General features: G+C 40.7%; 1 protein-coding gene across 6 annotated transcripts in view; it reads right to left on the bottom strand.

Annotated features, from left to right (window-relative positions):
• CCDC158 (coiled-coil domain containing 158) overlaps positions 1–14,945 on the bottom strand; it is an 81,133-nt gene that overhangs the window by 34,114 nt on the left and 32,074 nt on the right. For 5 of the 6 annotated variants that reach the window (XM_008693247.2, XM_008693249.2, XM_008693250.2 and 2 more), the window contains 6 exons: positions 12,277–12,466; positions 10,177–10,329; positions 9,791–9,903; positions 7,587–7,745; positions 6,542–6,634; positions 5,590–5,715 (listed from right to left, as the gene is read on the bottom strand). In XM_008693247.2, the coding sequence (XP_008691469.1) occupies positions 5,590–5,715; positions 6,542–6,634; positions 7,587–7,745; positions 9,791–9,903; positions 10,177–10,329; positions 12,277–12,466 (834 nt within the window). The remainder of the gene's footprint in view (positions 1–5,589; positions 5,716–6,541; positions 6,635–7,586; positions 7,746–9,790; positions 9,904–10,176; positions 10,330–12,276; positions 12,467–14,945) is intronic. The other variant, XM_008693248.2, reaches the window with a different exon arrangement.

Genomic DNA, 14,945 nt, shown 5'->3' with positions numbered 1-14,945 from the left:
GATGTCAATGTAGATCCATCCTTGGCAGAAAACATACCATTCCAGTGAGTGATGTTGATAATGGGGAGGCTGTACACGTGTGGGAGAATCTCTGTACATTTCTCTCAGTTTTGTTGTGAACCTGAAACTACTCTAAAAAAAAATCAAGTATTGGGAAAAAAAGAAAGCAAAGAGACTGGACAACATGACTGAAAACAGAGAGAAATAATGGTCACAGGCCCATAGGGGATTCAGACAATGGAGTTATCACATACCAATTTTAAAAAATTATGTTTTAATAGACGTACCAGAAAGAAATAATGGGGCAGAAAAAATAATTGAGAAGGGATAAAATTTTTCTAAAATTAATGAAAGATATCAATCCAGACATCTACTAAGTTCAGTGAACCTCAAGAAAGATAAACACAAAGACCACACGTAGGCACATCCAGTCAAATTGCTATAAACAAAAACAACGAGAAAGGCCTAAAAGTGATCAGAGAGGGGCGCCCGGTGGCTCAGCTGGTTAAGTGTCTGACTCTTGATTTTGGCTCAGGTCACGATCTCAGGGTTGTGGGATCGAGCCCTGCGTCATGTTCCAAGGTCAGTGTGGAGTCTGTTTGTCCCTCACCCTCTGTTCCTCCCCCTGCTTGCACTCTCTCTCTCTCAAATAAATAAGTAAAATCTTTTAAAAAACATGGTCAGAGAAAAAATTACCTCCAAAAGAGTAACAGGAAGACTTAAAACTGACTTATCAGTAGAAACAATAGAATCCACAATACAATGTTTTACAACGAATTCAATTCATTCAGCCATTAGACAAATATTTATTGAGTATCTCCTATATGCTAGACACTGTTGTAGGTACTTTGGGATGGCATCAATGAACAAAATGAAGAATGTATGTTACTTTTATTATATAAAATTATATAGTTAACATTTTTAAGAGAAGAAATTGTACAAAGTATGCCTGACAGTCTAGGAAATATAATTCATTTTTGCTGTTAGAATTATTTAAAATTTTGATTCAATAGACATGACTGGTACTTTCTTGGTGATGAATGAGATTCTTTATAATCAAGTAGAGCTCATTTTTACACAATTAGACGAATCTCCTAGGCTGGCTTTTGGGTAATAAAAAGTCGTGTAGTTTCAGAGCTGATGTTTCTAGATGACCCTGGAGGTCATCTAGTCCAGACGGTTCATTAGAGATAAAAAGAGCAAGGCACAATATATTTGGCTTCCCAAGGTCACACAAGTAATGAGAGACACACCAATGACTTCTGGCCAAATGTTCTTTGTTGTTGTTTATTTGTTGTTTGGTTTGCGGGGTTATTTTGGGAGGGGGTTTAATTTAATTTTTATCAATGTAACATGTTCATAATTTTAAAGATAACTTTATAACACTTAAAACCAAAAAGCAGCAGTCTCTTGCTCTTTCTCTGCCCACCTCCAAGTTCCAGTCTCCAGAGAAAACCATGTTTAACTTCTAATATTCATGTTATCCTTCTGTTGTTTGATAGAATGTTTTATTATTTTTGTGTGATAGCTTGTTCAGTGCACACATCTGAAGTGTGTGAGAGAAGTCCTTTTCCACTTTCGGTCATTTCGCAGTACATGCCATTTATTTATTTATTTATTTATTTATTTATTTATTTATTTATTTATTTATTTATAAAGATTTTATTTATTTATTTTGACAGAGAGAGACAGCCAGCGAGAGAGGGAACACAAGCAGGGGGAGTGGGAGAGGAAGAAGCAGGCTTCTAGCGGAGAAGCCTGATGTGGGGCTCGATCCCAGAATGCTGGGATCACGCCCTGAGCCGAAGGCAGAGGCTTAAGGACTGTGCCACCCAGGCGCCCCACGTGCCTTTCATTTAAATGCACAGGTGGGATAATTGGCAAGGTCGCTGGTGATCTTCTTGTTATACTGTTAACTAATGAAATTGATTTTTATGTGTTATTTATAGAATAAGTTTCATTTCTTTGGAGTTGGGGCTGAAAACTGGTTGTGGGGCATTTGTGGTTCCATAAATATATATCTTCAGAGGAGACAAAGCCTGAATTTTATATTGCACATATGTTTTCCCCTGAGCTTTAAAGTATAAAAAACTAAAACTAAAATTTTCCAAAGTCTCTAATGTTTTAACTAAAGGGAATAAAAACATGTTATGATTACTAAAATTTTATGATTATAAATAAATTCACATTCATGAAGAAACAATATATAGCAAACCATTTTCATCTTGGTAGAATATTAAATATACCACTATTTGCCTTTGGCATTTGAAGTGATGCTTATTTTAGCCATCTCAGTGTTTGCTTTGTAATCTGGAAATGCTTGTGATGGAAAGCACTGAATATAAGACTATTAAATAATGTACTTTAACAATTATTATTGGTGGGTTGGAAGATGGTGGTGGAGTAGGAGGATTCTAGGCTCACCTCATCTCACAAATACAACTAGATAACTACCAAATCATCCAAAATACCCCAAGAAACTGATCTGAAGACTGGCAGAACAAACTCCATGACTAAAGGCAGAGAAGAGGCCACACTCAAAAAGGTAGAAAATCCAGAGACATGGTTTAGGAGACAAATGGATCCTGGCCACTGCAGGAGGGAGGGAAAGGGTGAAAGACAGACTAACACAAAGGGGAGTGCACAGGGAGAAGGACTCCCCATAGCAATTGGCTTGGAAAGCAAAAGGGGCAGAATTTTGTGACTTCTAGCAACTAGTGGCACTTAAAGTCTGGAGTTTTAAAGGTCAGTGGGCTTGGCTGGGATAGAGACAGGAAGGCACTGCACTGTTCTTGGAGAGAAGGCAGGCAAACCACCTGTGGACACACAGAACGGAAACAGTGGTCTGAAGAACATCTGAGCCACACAGGGGGGATTTTATTTGCTCATTTTGGAGTGTGTCCCAGAGACAGCGTTCACAGAGAGGACAAAGGCGCTGGCTGGTGCCATTTCCCTCCCCTCCCCCTCAGCACAAGCACAGGGCCACCTGTGGGAACCGGCTCAGCACCAACGCTTGCCACCCAGCTTGCTTACACTAAGCCCCGTCACCCTCCCCTCCACATTCCAGTGTAACCACCCCTCCTGGTCATGCTTGCCTCAATCCCAGTGTGGCCGGCAACCTCCCCCAGAAGACGAGCCCAAAACACTACTCACACAGAGTCTCCCAACTGGGGAGTTTTGTGGAGCTTTGGTTCCAGCAGCAGTGGCAAAGGTCTCACTTCACAAATAGACCAGAGCACACCTCATTAAAATGCACCACATTCAGGCTAGGGACCAAACGCTATCCACAGCAGGGGTAGAGAAACTCTGCAGATGACGGGCCTGAAGGATAAAGTAGCCAAAACAGCAGAGAACACGCAGCAAACACTGAAGATACTCTGGGAAGCACCAGGACCTGGGGGTGTGGGGATACTACAAGGCAGGGCACTACAGGACCTCTTCTTCATAAGGCCATTACCCTCAAGATCATGAGACATAGCTGACCTTCTTAATGTACTGAAATAGGCACAGAGACGCAGACAGAATGAGAAGACACACAAATTTATCCCAAATGAAGAAACACAAATCAACATAATAAAGGCTGTGGATGAAAGACCCAGAACTAACATCATCCTTAATGGGGAAAAACAGTGCTTTTCTTCTATGGTTGAAGACCATACAAAGAAATAGAAAGAAATTCCATGCTCATGATTGGAAGAAAAAATATTGTTAAACTGTCTGTCCTACCCAAAGCGATCTACACATTTAATGCAATCTCTATCAAAATACCAACAGCATTTTTTCACAGAACTAGAACAAACAATCCTAAAATTTGTATGGAACCACAAAAGACCCTGAAGAGCCAAAGCAATCTTGAAAAAGAAAAACTGAAGGCACCATAATTTTGGAGTTCATGTTATATTACAAAGCTGTAGTGATCAAAACGGTATGGTACTGGCACAAAAACAGACACATAGGTCAATGGAACAGAACAGAAAACCCAGAAATAAACCCACAACTATATGGTCAATTAATCTTCAACAAAGCAAGAAAGAATATCCAGTGGAAAAAAGACAGTCTCTTCAACTAGTGGTGTTGGGAAAACTGAACATCAACGTACAAAAGAAAGAAACTGGACCACTTTCTTATACCATACGCAAAAACAATTCAAAATGATTAAAGACCTAAATGGAGAGCTGAAACCATAAATATCGTCGAAGAGAACACAGGCAGTAACTTCTTTAATATCGGCCAAAGCAACTTTTTTCCTTGATATGTCTCCTGATGCAAGGGAAACAAAAGCAAAAGATAAAACTATTGGGGCTACATCAAAATAAAAAGCTTCTGAACAGCGAAGAAAACAATCAATAAAACGAAAAGGCAACCTACTGAATGGGAGAAGATATTTGCAAATGACATATCTAATAAAGGATTAGTGTCCAAAATATATAAAGAACTTCTACAACTCAACACCCAAAAACCAAATAATCCAATGAAAAAACAGGCAAAGACATGAACAGATATTTCTCCAAAGAAGATATCCAAATGGCCAACAGACCGGTACAAAGATGCCCAACATCACTCATCATCAGGGAAATATAAATCAAAACTACAATGAGATATCACCTCACACCTGTCAGAATGGCTAAAATCAATCAACAACACAAGAAACAACAGGTATTGGTGAGGATATGGAGGAAAAGGAACACCTGGGCACTGCTGGTGGGAATACAAAGTTATGAAGCCACTGTGGAAAACAGTATGGAGGTTCCTCAAAAAGTTAAAAATAGAACTGCCTTATGATCCAGCAATTGCACTACTAGGTATTTACCTAAAGAATACAAGAGCACTAATTCAAAGGGATACACGCACCCTTACGTTTATAGCAGCACTATTTACAATAGCTAAGAAATGGAAGCAGCCCAGATGGCCATCGATTGATGAATGGATAAAGAAGATGTGCTATATATATATATACATACTGGGATGTTACTCAGCCACAAAAAGAATGAAATTTTGCCATTTGCAATGATATGGCTGGAGCTGGAGTGTATAATGCTAAGTGAAACAGTCAGTCAGAGAAAGACGAATACCTTATCATTTCACTCATATGTGTAATTTAAGAAACAAAAAAAAGAGCAAAGGGAAAAAAGAGAGACAGACCAAGAAACAGATCTTTAATTATAGAGAACAAACTGATGGTCACCAGAGGGGAGGTGCACGGCAGGGTGGGCTAAAGAGGTGATGGGATTAAGGAGCGCACTTGTTGTGATGGGCACAGGGTGATGTATGGAAGTGCTGAATCACTATATTGTACACGTGAAATTAATAGAACACTGTATGTTAACAAAGCAGAATTAAAATGAAAACCTAAAAAAAACCTCCCAATTATTGTTAACATTAATCCCACTGGATATTTTATCTGTCTTCCCCAGAGGAAACATCAAATAGTGAAGTAAAGATTTTCATTCATCTGGTCTGTATAAATCTAAAATTTGGTAACTGAAAATGTCATAACTATAGATGTATTTTTCAATGAAATTCTTTTCAATTTAAAATTATTTACATATCAGGTCATTTGCATGGCGGATTCTGAGACTAGCGGCTTACATGAGACAGGAAGCTGGCTGTGGACTGGGACGACGGTACATTAGAATGAGAACGGGCGGCTGAGGACGGCTGTAGAAGGCGCGGCTTCACATTAGTATTTGAGGTGTATCCAGGACCCTGAAGTTCCTAGAAAGCAAGAGAGTTGTGAGCAAAAACAACTGTCGACCTACACCTAGAACTGTGAAGTCAAATGTATTTTGCAAACATAATCTCAGTCTCAGGTGTTGAATGAACATCGACAAAGTCACAAACCAAAGTATCAAGCAAGATGCTTCTAAGTTACTCTTTGAAGACGAAGCTTATGCTTAGGAAGATGGCTTCATGCTGCTAACTGTAAAGAGCATCTGAGATGTGAAAACACTGTGGATGGTACGCTATGAAGCTGGTTTCTAAGTTTTGCCAAAGACGCCATGCTGGTTCTGGCATACTACTAAGAAAGGCCCTCTAGAACTGCAGAGTGCTCTAGCCTGTGCGAGGATCTAGTATGAAGACTTTCCTGTATGTCTGCAACTCTAAAATATACTTGGAACACAGACAGCTATGTCAACGGAAAATGTACCGTTTTCAAAAGAACACGTGTTTCTGTCATGCAGATTAAATCATTTTTGCTATTCTCCAAGCAAGCTAAACATGCTCGCATGTTGGGGCGTTGCACTTGCTTGACCCCCTTCTGTATGGAAAATTCTTCCTCAGGTATCCTCAAGGCACACCTGAAGAAGGTGTTCACCTCTCTTACTATAAACACAGAGTACGGTGCTTCAATCTGTTATGTTAGGAGAAGGCTGGGTATAGAATGCAGTGCTGTTTATACAGATTTCATAATCGCTAGTATGAGATAACGTTAAAGGACACCTGCATGTATCTACGGCATATGAAGAAAATACATAAGTATATCAAAGAACGGCATTATTTTTTGCTTAAACTATTTATGATGAAAAAAAAAAGACCTCACTTTTACATCCAAAGTGTGCTGAAGTTTCAGGCGCACAGATTCTTGCTCCTGACGCTGTATGATATCTTGACATTCTGCAAACTGCAAAGATGCCTACGATCAAGCAACCACATGTGGTTTATCCTCTGTTCTCTATACAGTTTTATTTTATCAATCTATAAATACTGAGTTGCCATCTCTTCAAGGGAACTTCCCCACTCTTAGCACACTAACTTGCATTCATCTATTTACTGTATTCAGTAAACTTAGAACAATTGGAGGCCATGGCTTTATTCTCTGTGTCCCCAGCATCTACAAAGCCTTTAGTATGAGAAGGGCATTCAAGAGAATGAAGAAGCTAAGGGGGAAATGAGAAATAGCTTTAGCAATATAAAAAAATGTACAGAGAAATAACAACTGAAATTCACTGAGTCAATATATCATGTTTTAAAATCAAAGTTGATATAGGAGGGATAACAGGTCATTTTACCTAACGACGCTCCGATTTCTTAAGAATCAAGGACTAGTCTGAGTACATTTTTAGCCTTCCAGAGTTCTCAGGTGACAAGAAAGATTTATTCCTCTATGATAAACGGCAATTACAAACACAGTGTCATTAATGCTTCTCATTCTTTAAGCTGTGTTTTCTGCCTGCATTTTCTGGACCCTAACAAATGTCAGACAGTAGCATTATGCTATCATTCTATGGATATCATGAACAGACTGTACTCTAACTAGTGTTCAAGTCATTCTGTGGCAGTAAGTTACACTGGAGACATTTTTATTTATTCAGTCCACTGAGGACATCAGGAGCATCTTACGTCTTATACCTTACTGCCACTGTGACTGTGTTAGCCTGAAAAAGAGAATTTTGTAAAATGTATGCGTTATAACTATGTTTAAAAGCTTAGAAGAGCTTTCTCCATAGGATATGGTTTTTCCTTGTGCTAGGTGATTGTGATATAATAGCGATTTGGTTCCTAACAACATGGAGCTTTTATTCAGAACAAGTCTAGTTAATAGCTATTTAGTTGATAATTACTTTACACATTTAGTTAATAACTACCTTATCAAGAGCAACTTCCATATTAGCAACCTTTTCTTTCAAACGGCGTTCCTGGGATCTCAGGACCTCCAGTTCCCCAGCCATCTTGTTTTTTTCTGTTGCAACGGTACTCAGTTCCTGGCTTAATTTATTCTTCTCTTCTTTTAGAAAATGCTTTTCCTATAATTATAGAGGAAAAAATATCAGAAATAATATGCTGACATAGACGCTCAGACATGATGGAAATATGAAACTTTATATATAAAGACTTGAACTACAGTTTAATTCATATGCCATTTAATTGCTTCTGAGTTGGAGATGGGAGCTATTCGAATTGTTATCACGTACTCTTTTATTTTTATCACTACTGATAATATTACTTCTTTCTAGGCCTATTACGTCTTAGGTAAAACCTACAAAACATGTAATAACTATGTTGCATAAAAAGAGACGGCATTATGGTAAATTGAGATTGAGTAATCATACACTGAATTTTATTGAAATTTGTTTAAAACGACAAAAGAGATTTAAAGAAGATGCCTTTATTTGGGAGCTTTGTGGGTTTCTATTTTGTTTCAAGGTTGAATATTCATTTCACAAATGCCTACTGCAGACCCTAAAAAGATGGGACACACAGTTCCTGCCCTTGAGGTCCAGTGATAAGAATGAGCTTATTGATATTCTTCTGGAGAGTCTTTGGTACTCAACAAAATTTGATTGAAATTCATTCACATTCCTTTAAAAAATAGCGTGGAATAGGGAGACAAAAAGAAATGCATAGTAGTCAAGTTATCTCAACTTACTGAGTCTGTATTTCTTTAAATATATGTTTCTTTCTTTGAGAAAATATTTAATGTAAACAACGTAGACAGTATTGCCACTGTAATAAACCTTTTGGGTGGAAATAATTGTTTTTTCTGATTAGACAGAAAAGGCTTCAGAAAGAAAGATTAATTTGACAAGTTGTCTCCTTTCTGTTTGAAGGGAAATGTCCGTGGGTTTTGATGAAACCCTTCCTCTGGGCGGGGGCAGGCACCTGTTATGACAGCAGGCAGTGACCTCTAATGCCCTAAGATTCCCCAGGGCAGATGAAGATAGCACTGCTTTAGGTCCCAAATGGGCAAATAATGGAAGAAGAAAAAGAAAAAAACAAAAAACAAATTTAGGATAAGAGAAAAGGAGGGAAGAAAAAAATAGGAAAGAACCCAAACGAGGCAATAACTAAGTCATATCATGAGGGGTCTGCACAAACATGTGCATTTGCACATATTCGGGACTGTCAGCCTCACTCTGAAGAAGGATGTCAGCAGCTCCTTCTGGGTATGGGGAAAGCAATGACTTGAGCTGCACCTGTCTTCTATGCATGCTCTTTACTACCTCACCTTCGTTACAGTCAGTCCTGATGTAACTTCTTTTGAAAATGTTGATTTGTTCCAAAGTGACTGATGTATCAGGGACATCTGAGCACAACACTGATTTCACACTTACTATGCAGTTTCATTTACAAGAAATACTAAGTCAACACAAAACTGCACCCAGCCAAACAGAGCTGCGTAGGAATACACAAAAAGCATACATGCACACTCCTCAAACACCCATCTACCACTGCCTCAGTTTACCTTGTGTTAGGAGTCACATCCACGCACATCCGGTTTGTAGAAAATCCCCCTTCTACCCCCTCATAATACCTGACAAGCCACAACCTTCTGGCGCACACTTTCACAAGCAAACTTCAGGTCTTTTTTCAAGCTAAAGGGCCATATTTACTGTGTTACTTGTGTATTTCTTCACCATTTAACATGTAACATGTGTCAAACTGGGCTACCATTTTCATTCAGTTCCTATCTTTTGGACGTCACTGATGAAATCCGTTAGTGAGACGCTCCTAATCCCACGGCTCTCAGCACCCCCAGGGCTTGTACTACACAATATGGCGAGCACAGTGATTTTAAGAACATACATGTCACATTATTTAAGAAAACACAGATCACATAAAATCACTCTGTCTCTACCAAGAATGTCCTTTTGCCCATTTTCTGCACTTAAAACACTAGCTCTTTCAAGATCCTCCTCAACTGTTCCTTCAGGAGTTTTTCCCTCATTCCCTTGGTCAGAAATAACCTCACGTCTCTGTTGTACTTTGTGACTCTGCTGTGGCTTCTCCTGCCTGAGCATATTAAAGAGTGAACAGATTGGCTTCCTCCACTCTGAGGACAGGGACTCACCTTATTTGCATTTGTCATTGCCTCTTCCAAAAATTGTATCTTGCTCTGAAGGGCATCTATTTGACCTCTTTTAGCTGTGATTTGCTTTTGCATCCCCATTGCCACTTTCATAGCTGGGGGGAAAAAAGGAAGTAATCTGCCTTAGTCAAAGAGCCACAGGAAAAGATTCAGATACTTGAGGGATTATATTAAGCACATGGCATTTTCCCTAAAAAACCCTGAGTAGAACGACTGCCATCTAACACCCGTCGTTGGTGCCTATCACTGTGTGTCTCTCCCATCATGTGGCACCCGAAGAGGTGGCAGGCGATGTACCCAAGTTTGTATCTTAATACATCTAGACCAACGGAATGGAACACAGAAGAATAAAACCCAGGGAAGCATACCATGACCATCGGATCCTTCCATTGACTTCAGTGTATTTCTCGTTTGTTCAAGTTCAGATTGTGCCGACTTTAATTGCATTTTCAGTTTATTTGTAGTAGTTTCCATTTCTTCAGTTTTGTTTCGAAAGTTCCTTTTTAAGACTTCATAGTCCTCTGTACCATGTCATAAGAAGAGATGGTTACTTTTGTCTATTCCATTGCATGAAGTGTATTTTATTTGTGACTAATGATTACAGAATTTTAGAGCTGCAAGAGACTTCATTTAGCTACATCATCAGCTGTTATAGAAATTCAATGTCTGGTCACATTTCCCGAGTGGCTCCTCCTCCTGTACCCCCTACTAGTCACTGCTTTCTCCCAGCCAGTGCAATGGGCGCACATCCACTGCATCGCTCTTGGATGGTCATATCTACCACAACAGATCTCACCACCATCCGTACATAGGTGAACCTCCATGATGCGATAAGTAACCTGAGGTTGCCATGTGTTCTGTCTTTTTATCTCTAGTAATTATTAAAATACTTGGCATGTATTCATAATTCTATACAAGAACACACACCCACACACCTGCTCAACTTCTTTTATATTTATATATGATAGATTTGTACATAAAAGGAACAAACACAGCCAAGACCTCTTTGCTGAGATCTAACTATCTACCCAGACATTTCCATGTGGATGTCCCAGCACCACGCACACCAACTGTCTCACACTGGCTAGATCTCACCCTCCGGCCCTCAAGCCTGCCCCTCCCAATGGTCTCCTTCTCTCAGGTATTGGTGACCGCCGTTCTCCCAATACCACAGACCTAAAACCTGAAGGCCACACATAACTCCTCTAATCACAAAGTACTGTTGTTCAGTAGTCAAAATACTCTTCTTTCTCTCATTCTCACTGCCTCTGCCTTGGTTCAAGTTTTCATAGCTTCCTGGGGCCACAGCAAAATCCTCTTTACCTGGCTGGCCTCTGGCCCTATAGTCTTGCCTTTCACTATTTACTTGCCCAGACACTGTCCTTTCAAAATGTAAATCTGATGACAATAATCTCATACTTAATATCTTTTGCTGGCTCCTCATTGTCTGGCTCTGCCTATCTACTCTGCCTCATTTCGCAGCCCTTGTTCCTTTGCACTTTTACTCAAATACTTCTGGGGTCACATTGTTATTTCATGCCTTGTGCTTTTGCCTATACTGTTCTCTCTGCCTGGGTCCCTTCCACCTCTTTTTTACCTGCCAAATTCCTTTTCTTCCTTCAAATTTAGCAGAGGAGGTGTGAATGCTATAGGACACTGATTCTCTACACTCTCCTCCGTCTGCACCCAGCACACCATGCCTCCTCCACTGTTCTGCGACCCATTCTATAGAGGTCTGGCTCCCAGCTAGCTGGGAACCTCACTATTGTGTTTCTAGGGCCTATCTCAGTATCTGGCCTAGTAAATGCTCAGGAATCCTTGACTCTGTGTGTGTGTGTGTGTGTGTGTGTGTGTGTGTGTGTAGTAAATGATACCTGCACCACACTAACCATGAACTAGAAATGTTTTGTTTTTAAATTTAAGATCTTGATTGATTTTTCAAGAAATCTACACAAGTCTGTCTATGTTGCTTCATTATGAAACCTTTAATCAAGCTATTCGACTTAAAGGACTCAAGGTTTCCACTTCCCTCACCCTTTTCTTGAAAACTCAGTAAAGAGGGGCGCCTGAGTGGCTCTGTCAGTTAAGCATCTGACTCTTGGTTTCAGCTCAGGTCATGATCTTGGGGTTGTGAGACTGAGTCACCTGGTGTGTTCTGCTTCTCTCCCTCTGCCCTTCCCCCCACTCACACACACTGGCTGTCTCTCTCTCTCAAATAAATTAATAAATCTTAAAAAAAAAAACCTCAGTAAAGAATTTCATGGACTCTGAGGGTTGACTAAAATCAACAGTTACTGAGTGCAAGATACGGGAGCTCTGTAAGCAGAAGCAGGATTTCGGGGCAGCATTATTCTCCCTGTGTATGATGTGGGATGAGCGGCCATTTTTTGCAATAGTCCTAGCATCCAAGCTGGACCTCGCTGGCAGCGCTCCGAGTTGTCAGCAGAATTTGAACTGAAGTAACATACCTGTAAGACTGTTCAACTCACTCCTACTAGTTTTCACCTCATTTAATAACTGATCTCTCTCCTGTTTGATGTCCTTCACTGCACGGAGCCGCTCAGAGCCTGCATTCACCAGCTTCACCTTCTCCAGCTCCAGGTCACTCACTCGGGCCTCAAGCTCCCGTATCTTTGCATCTTTCTTATCTTTTAAAATCTAAATATAAGGATAAATACAAAGGACAGAGTAAGAAGAAAAAAAATGTACATGTACTTATAGTGGACACTGTATTAGTATCTTCTCTATATTTAATATCTTTTCACTCTCTCCTAGAATATTAAATTTCTATCTTATTATAAAACCTCAATAGTAAATGGCAAAGCAAAAGGAGTACTTTACCTTTCTTTTAACCTTAGATGTCAATTTCCAGTACCCTTTGCAGTAACTCTTCATTATTCCTATTCCTACTTTTTCACTCCAAAGAGCACCTACTCTGTACTGAGCACCTGCTCTGTGCCAGGCACTATTTTACATGTTGGGACAGAGCAGCAGGGCAGGACTGGGGTGACACAAGTGAGGCCCCAGGTGAGGCCTCCCTGAGCTTAGTCCTAGGTGCCTTACTAACCTTACCCTGCCCCAGTCATGAACAGCAGGAAGCAACAGCACTGTCCCCAGGGTGCTTCCATTCCAGGGAGAGGAGACAGACAACAAATATTTAATAGGTAATAATAAGTGACCAAAACAAAGAATAAAAGCAGGTGGGAGGTGGAGGATGAATGCAGGGGAGGGGCTTTGCATGTAAGACATAAGTTGGTACATAGAAAAGAGCCCAACAGCTATTCTTACTAAAGCCTGCAACAAGCTTGGCCCTTGGCTGGTGTCTGGGAACTTGGATTTGGGAGGGTTCCCACCACTCCAACAGATAAGAGTAGCTCACGGTGCCTAAACCAGTTCTGCAAACAAAATGATTTATGTGGAGCAACTGCCTTCCTTCTGGAAGACAGGACTAGTTGCCAGGCAATGGTGTCGGTGTGACCAGTCCCCAGTAAAAAACCCTGGGGACTGAGTCTCCAATGAGCTTCCCTCACTGGCAACATGTGACACATGCTGTCACAGATTGTTGCTGGGGGAGTTAAGTACATCCTGCATGACTCTGCAGGAGAGGAGTTCTGGAAGCCTGTGCCTAGCTTTCTCCGTGTACCTTTTCTCTTTGGTGATTTTGCTTTACATCATTTCACTGTAATAAATTGCACCCAGGAGCACAACTACATGCTGAGTCCTGTGATTCATCCTAGCAAATGGCTGAAACTGGGGGTGGTCCTGGGGACCCTAACCCTCTCTGTTGGGTAGAAACCTCAAAGAGGGAGGTAAAGGAGCAAGCCATGTGACAGGCTCCGGGACAGCTCTAGGCAGAGGTAAGTGTTCAAGGAGCAGCAAGGCCATCAGAATGGCTGGTGGAAACCAGAATATGCTACCCCAAACATGCCTCTTTGGCATAAGGAATATTTTGAGCTGATTATTTCGAGAAATAGCAGGCACAGGAGAAGGTCTGGAAACAGAAGGATACTTATATTTATAAAGGAAGTCTCCATTTATAAGGAGGTCTCTCTCTCTCTGACCAGGAAAGAAAGGATGACTCTAAATTAGGAGAGAATCTTATCAATAGGGAAAGCATGGCTTAAATCTACAAAACAAACCTCATTCCTTTATTCATAATTTTCCTGGTCACCTTCCCATGACTTGCCCCTCCCACATCCTTCTTTCAGCTAAAGATGGTATTTAAGCCTGAATTCTAAGCCACCTCTCTGAGTTACTCATTTCCCTGGGTTTTTCCCTTGTTTATACGAGATTTATTTATTTTAAGATTTTATTTATTTGAGAGAGAGAGGCACGAGCAGGGGGAGGGGCAGAGGGAGAAGCAGACTTCCACTGAGCAGGGAGCCAGATGAGAGGGCTCAATCCTGGGATTCCGGGATCATGACCTGAGCTGAGGGCTGATGCTTAACCAACTGAGCCACCCAGGCGCCCCCTTATGAGATATACTTATTAATAAATTTCTTTGCTCTTCTCTTATTGATCTGTCTTGGTTACCGAGAATTTAGAAAGACAGAGGGAGAAGGATTTCTCCTGCGCCACGGTGGAGTGGACTGAGCATGAGGAGGAAGTAGTCAGAGATGAAGTCAGAGAGGGAGCCATGGGCAAGACTGGCCTCAGAGGCAATGTAAGGATGTGAAAGTTCATCCTGAGTGAAGTAAGAAGCCATTGGAGAGTTTTGAACATGGGAGTGATAAAATATAATTTTAAGTTTAAAATACAACTCTGGCTCCTGCATGAAGAAAAAATCATGGTGGGGTGAAGATAGGAGTGCTCTTGCAGTGGCGGCGTTTCCACCAACAGCGTATGGGTATTCTTTTTTAAAAAAAAAGTTTTAAAGTAGGCTCCACGCCCATCATAGAGCCTGATGCAGGGCCTGAACTCACGACCCTGCAATCAAGACCTGAGCTGAAATCTACAGTTGGATGCTTAACTGATTGAGCCACCCAGGCATCCTGAGTGTTCCTTTTTCTCCACATCCTTGCCAACACCTGTTTGAAGACGGGCGTCTTCTCTATGCTATGTGTCCAAGTTCAAGCTGGTGTTGTATGGAAGTGGTGAATCACTATCTTGTACACCTGAAACTAACATGACAAACTAT

This window comes from Ursus maritimus, unplaced genomic scaffold (assembly GCF_017311325.1).
Source record: "Ursus maritimus isolate PB19 unplaced genomic scaffold, ASM1731132v1 scaffold_8, whole genome shotgun sequence".
Classification (NCBI taxonomy): Eukaryota; Metazoa; Chordata; class Mammalia; order Carnivora; family Ursidae; genus Ursus; species Ursus maritimus.
This window is presented reverse-complemented; position numbering and strand designations above follow the sequence as displayed.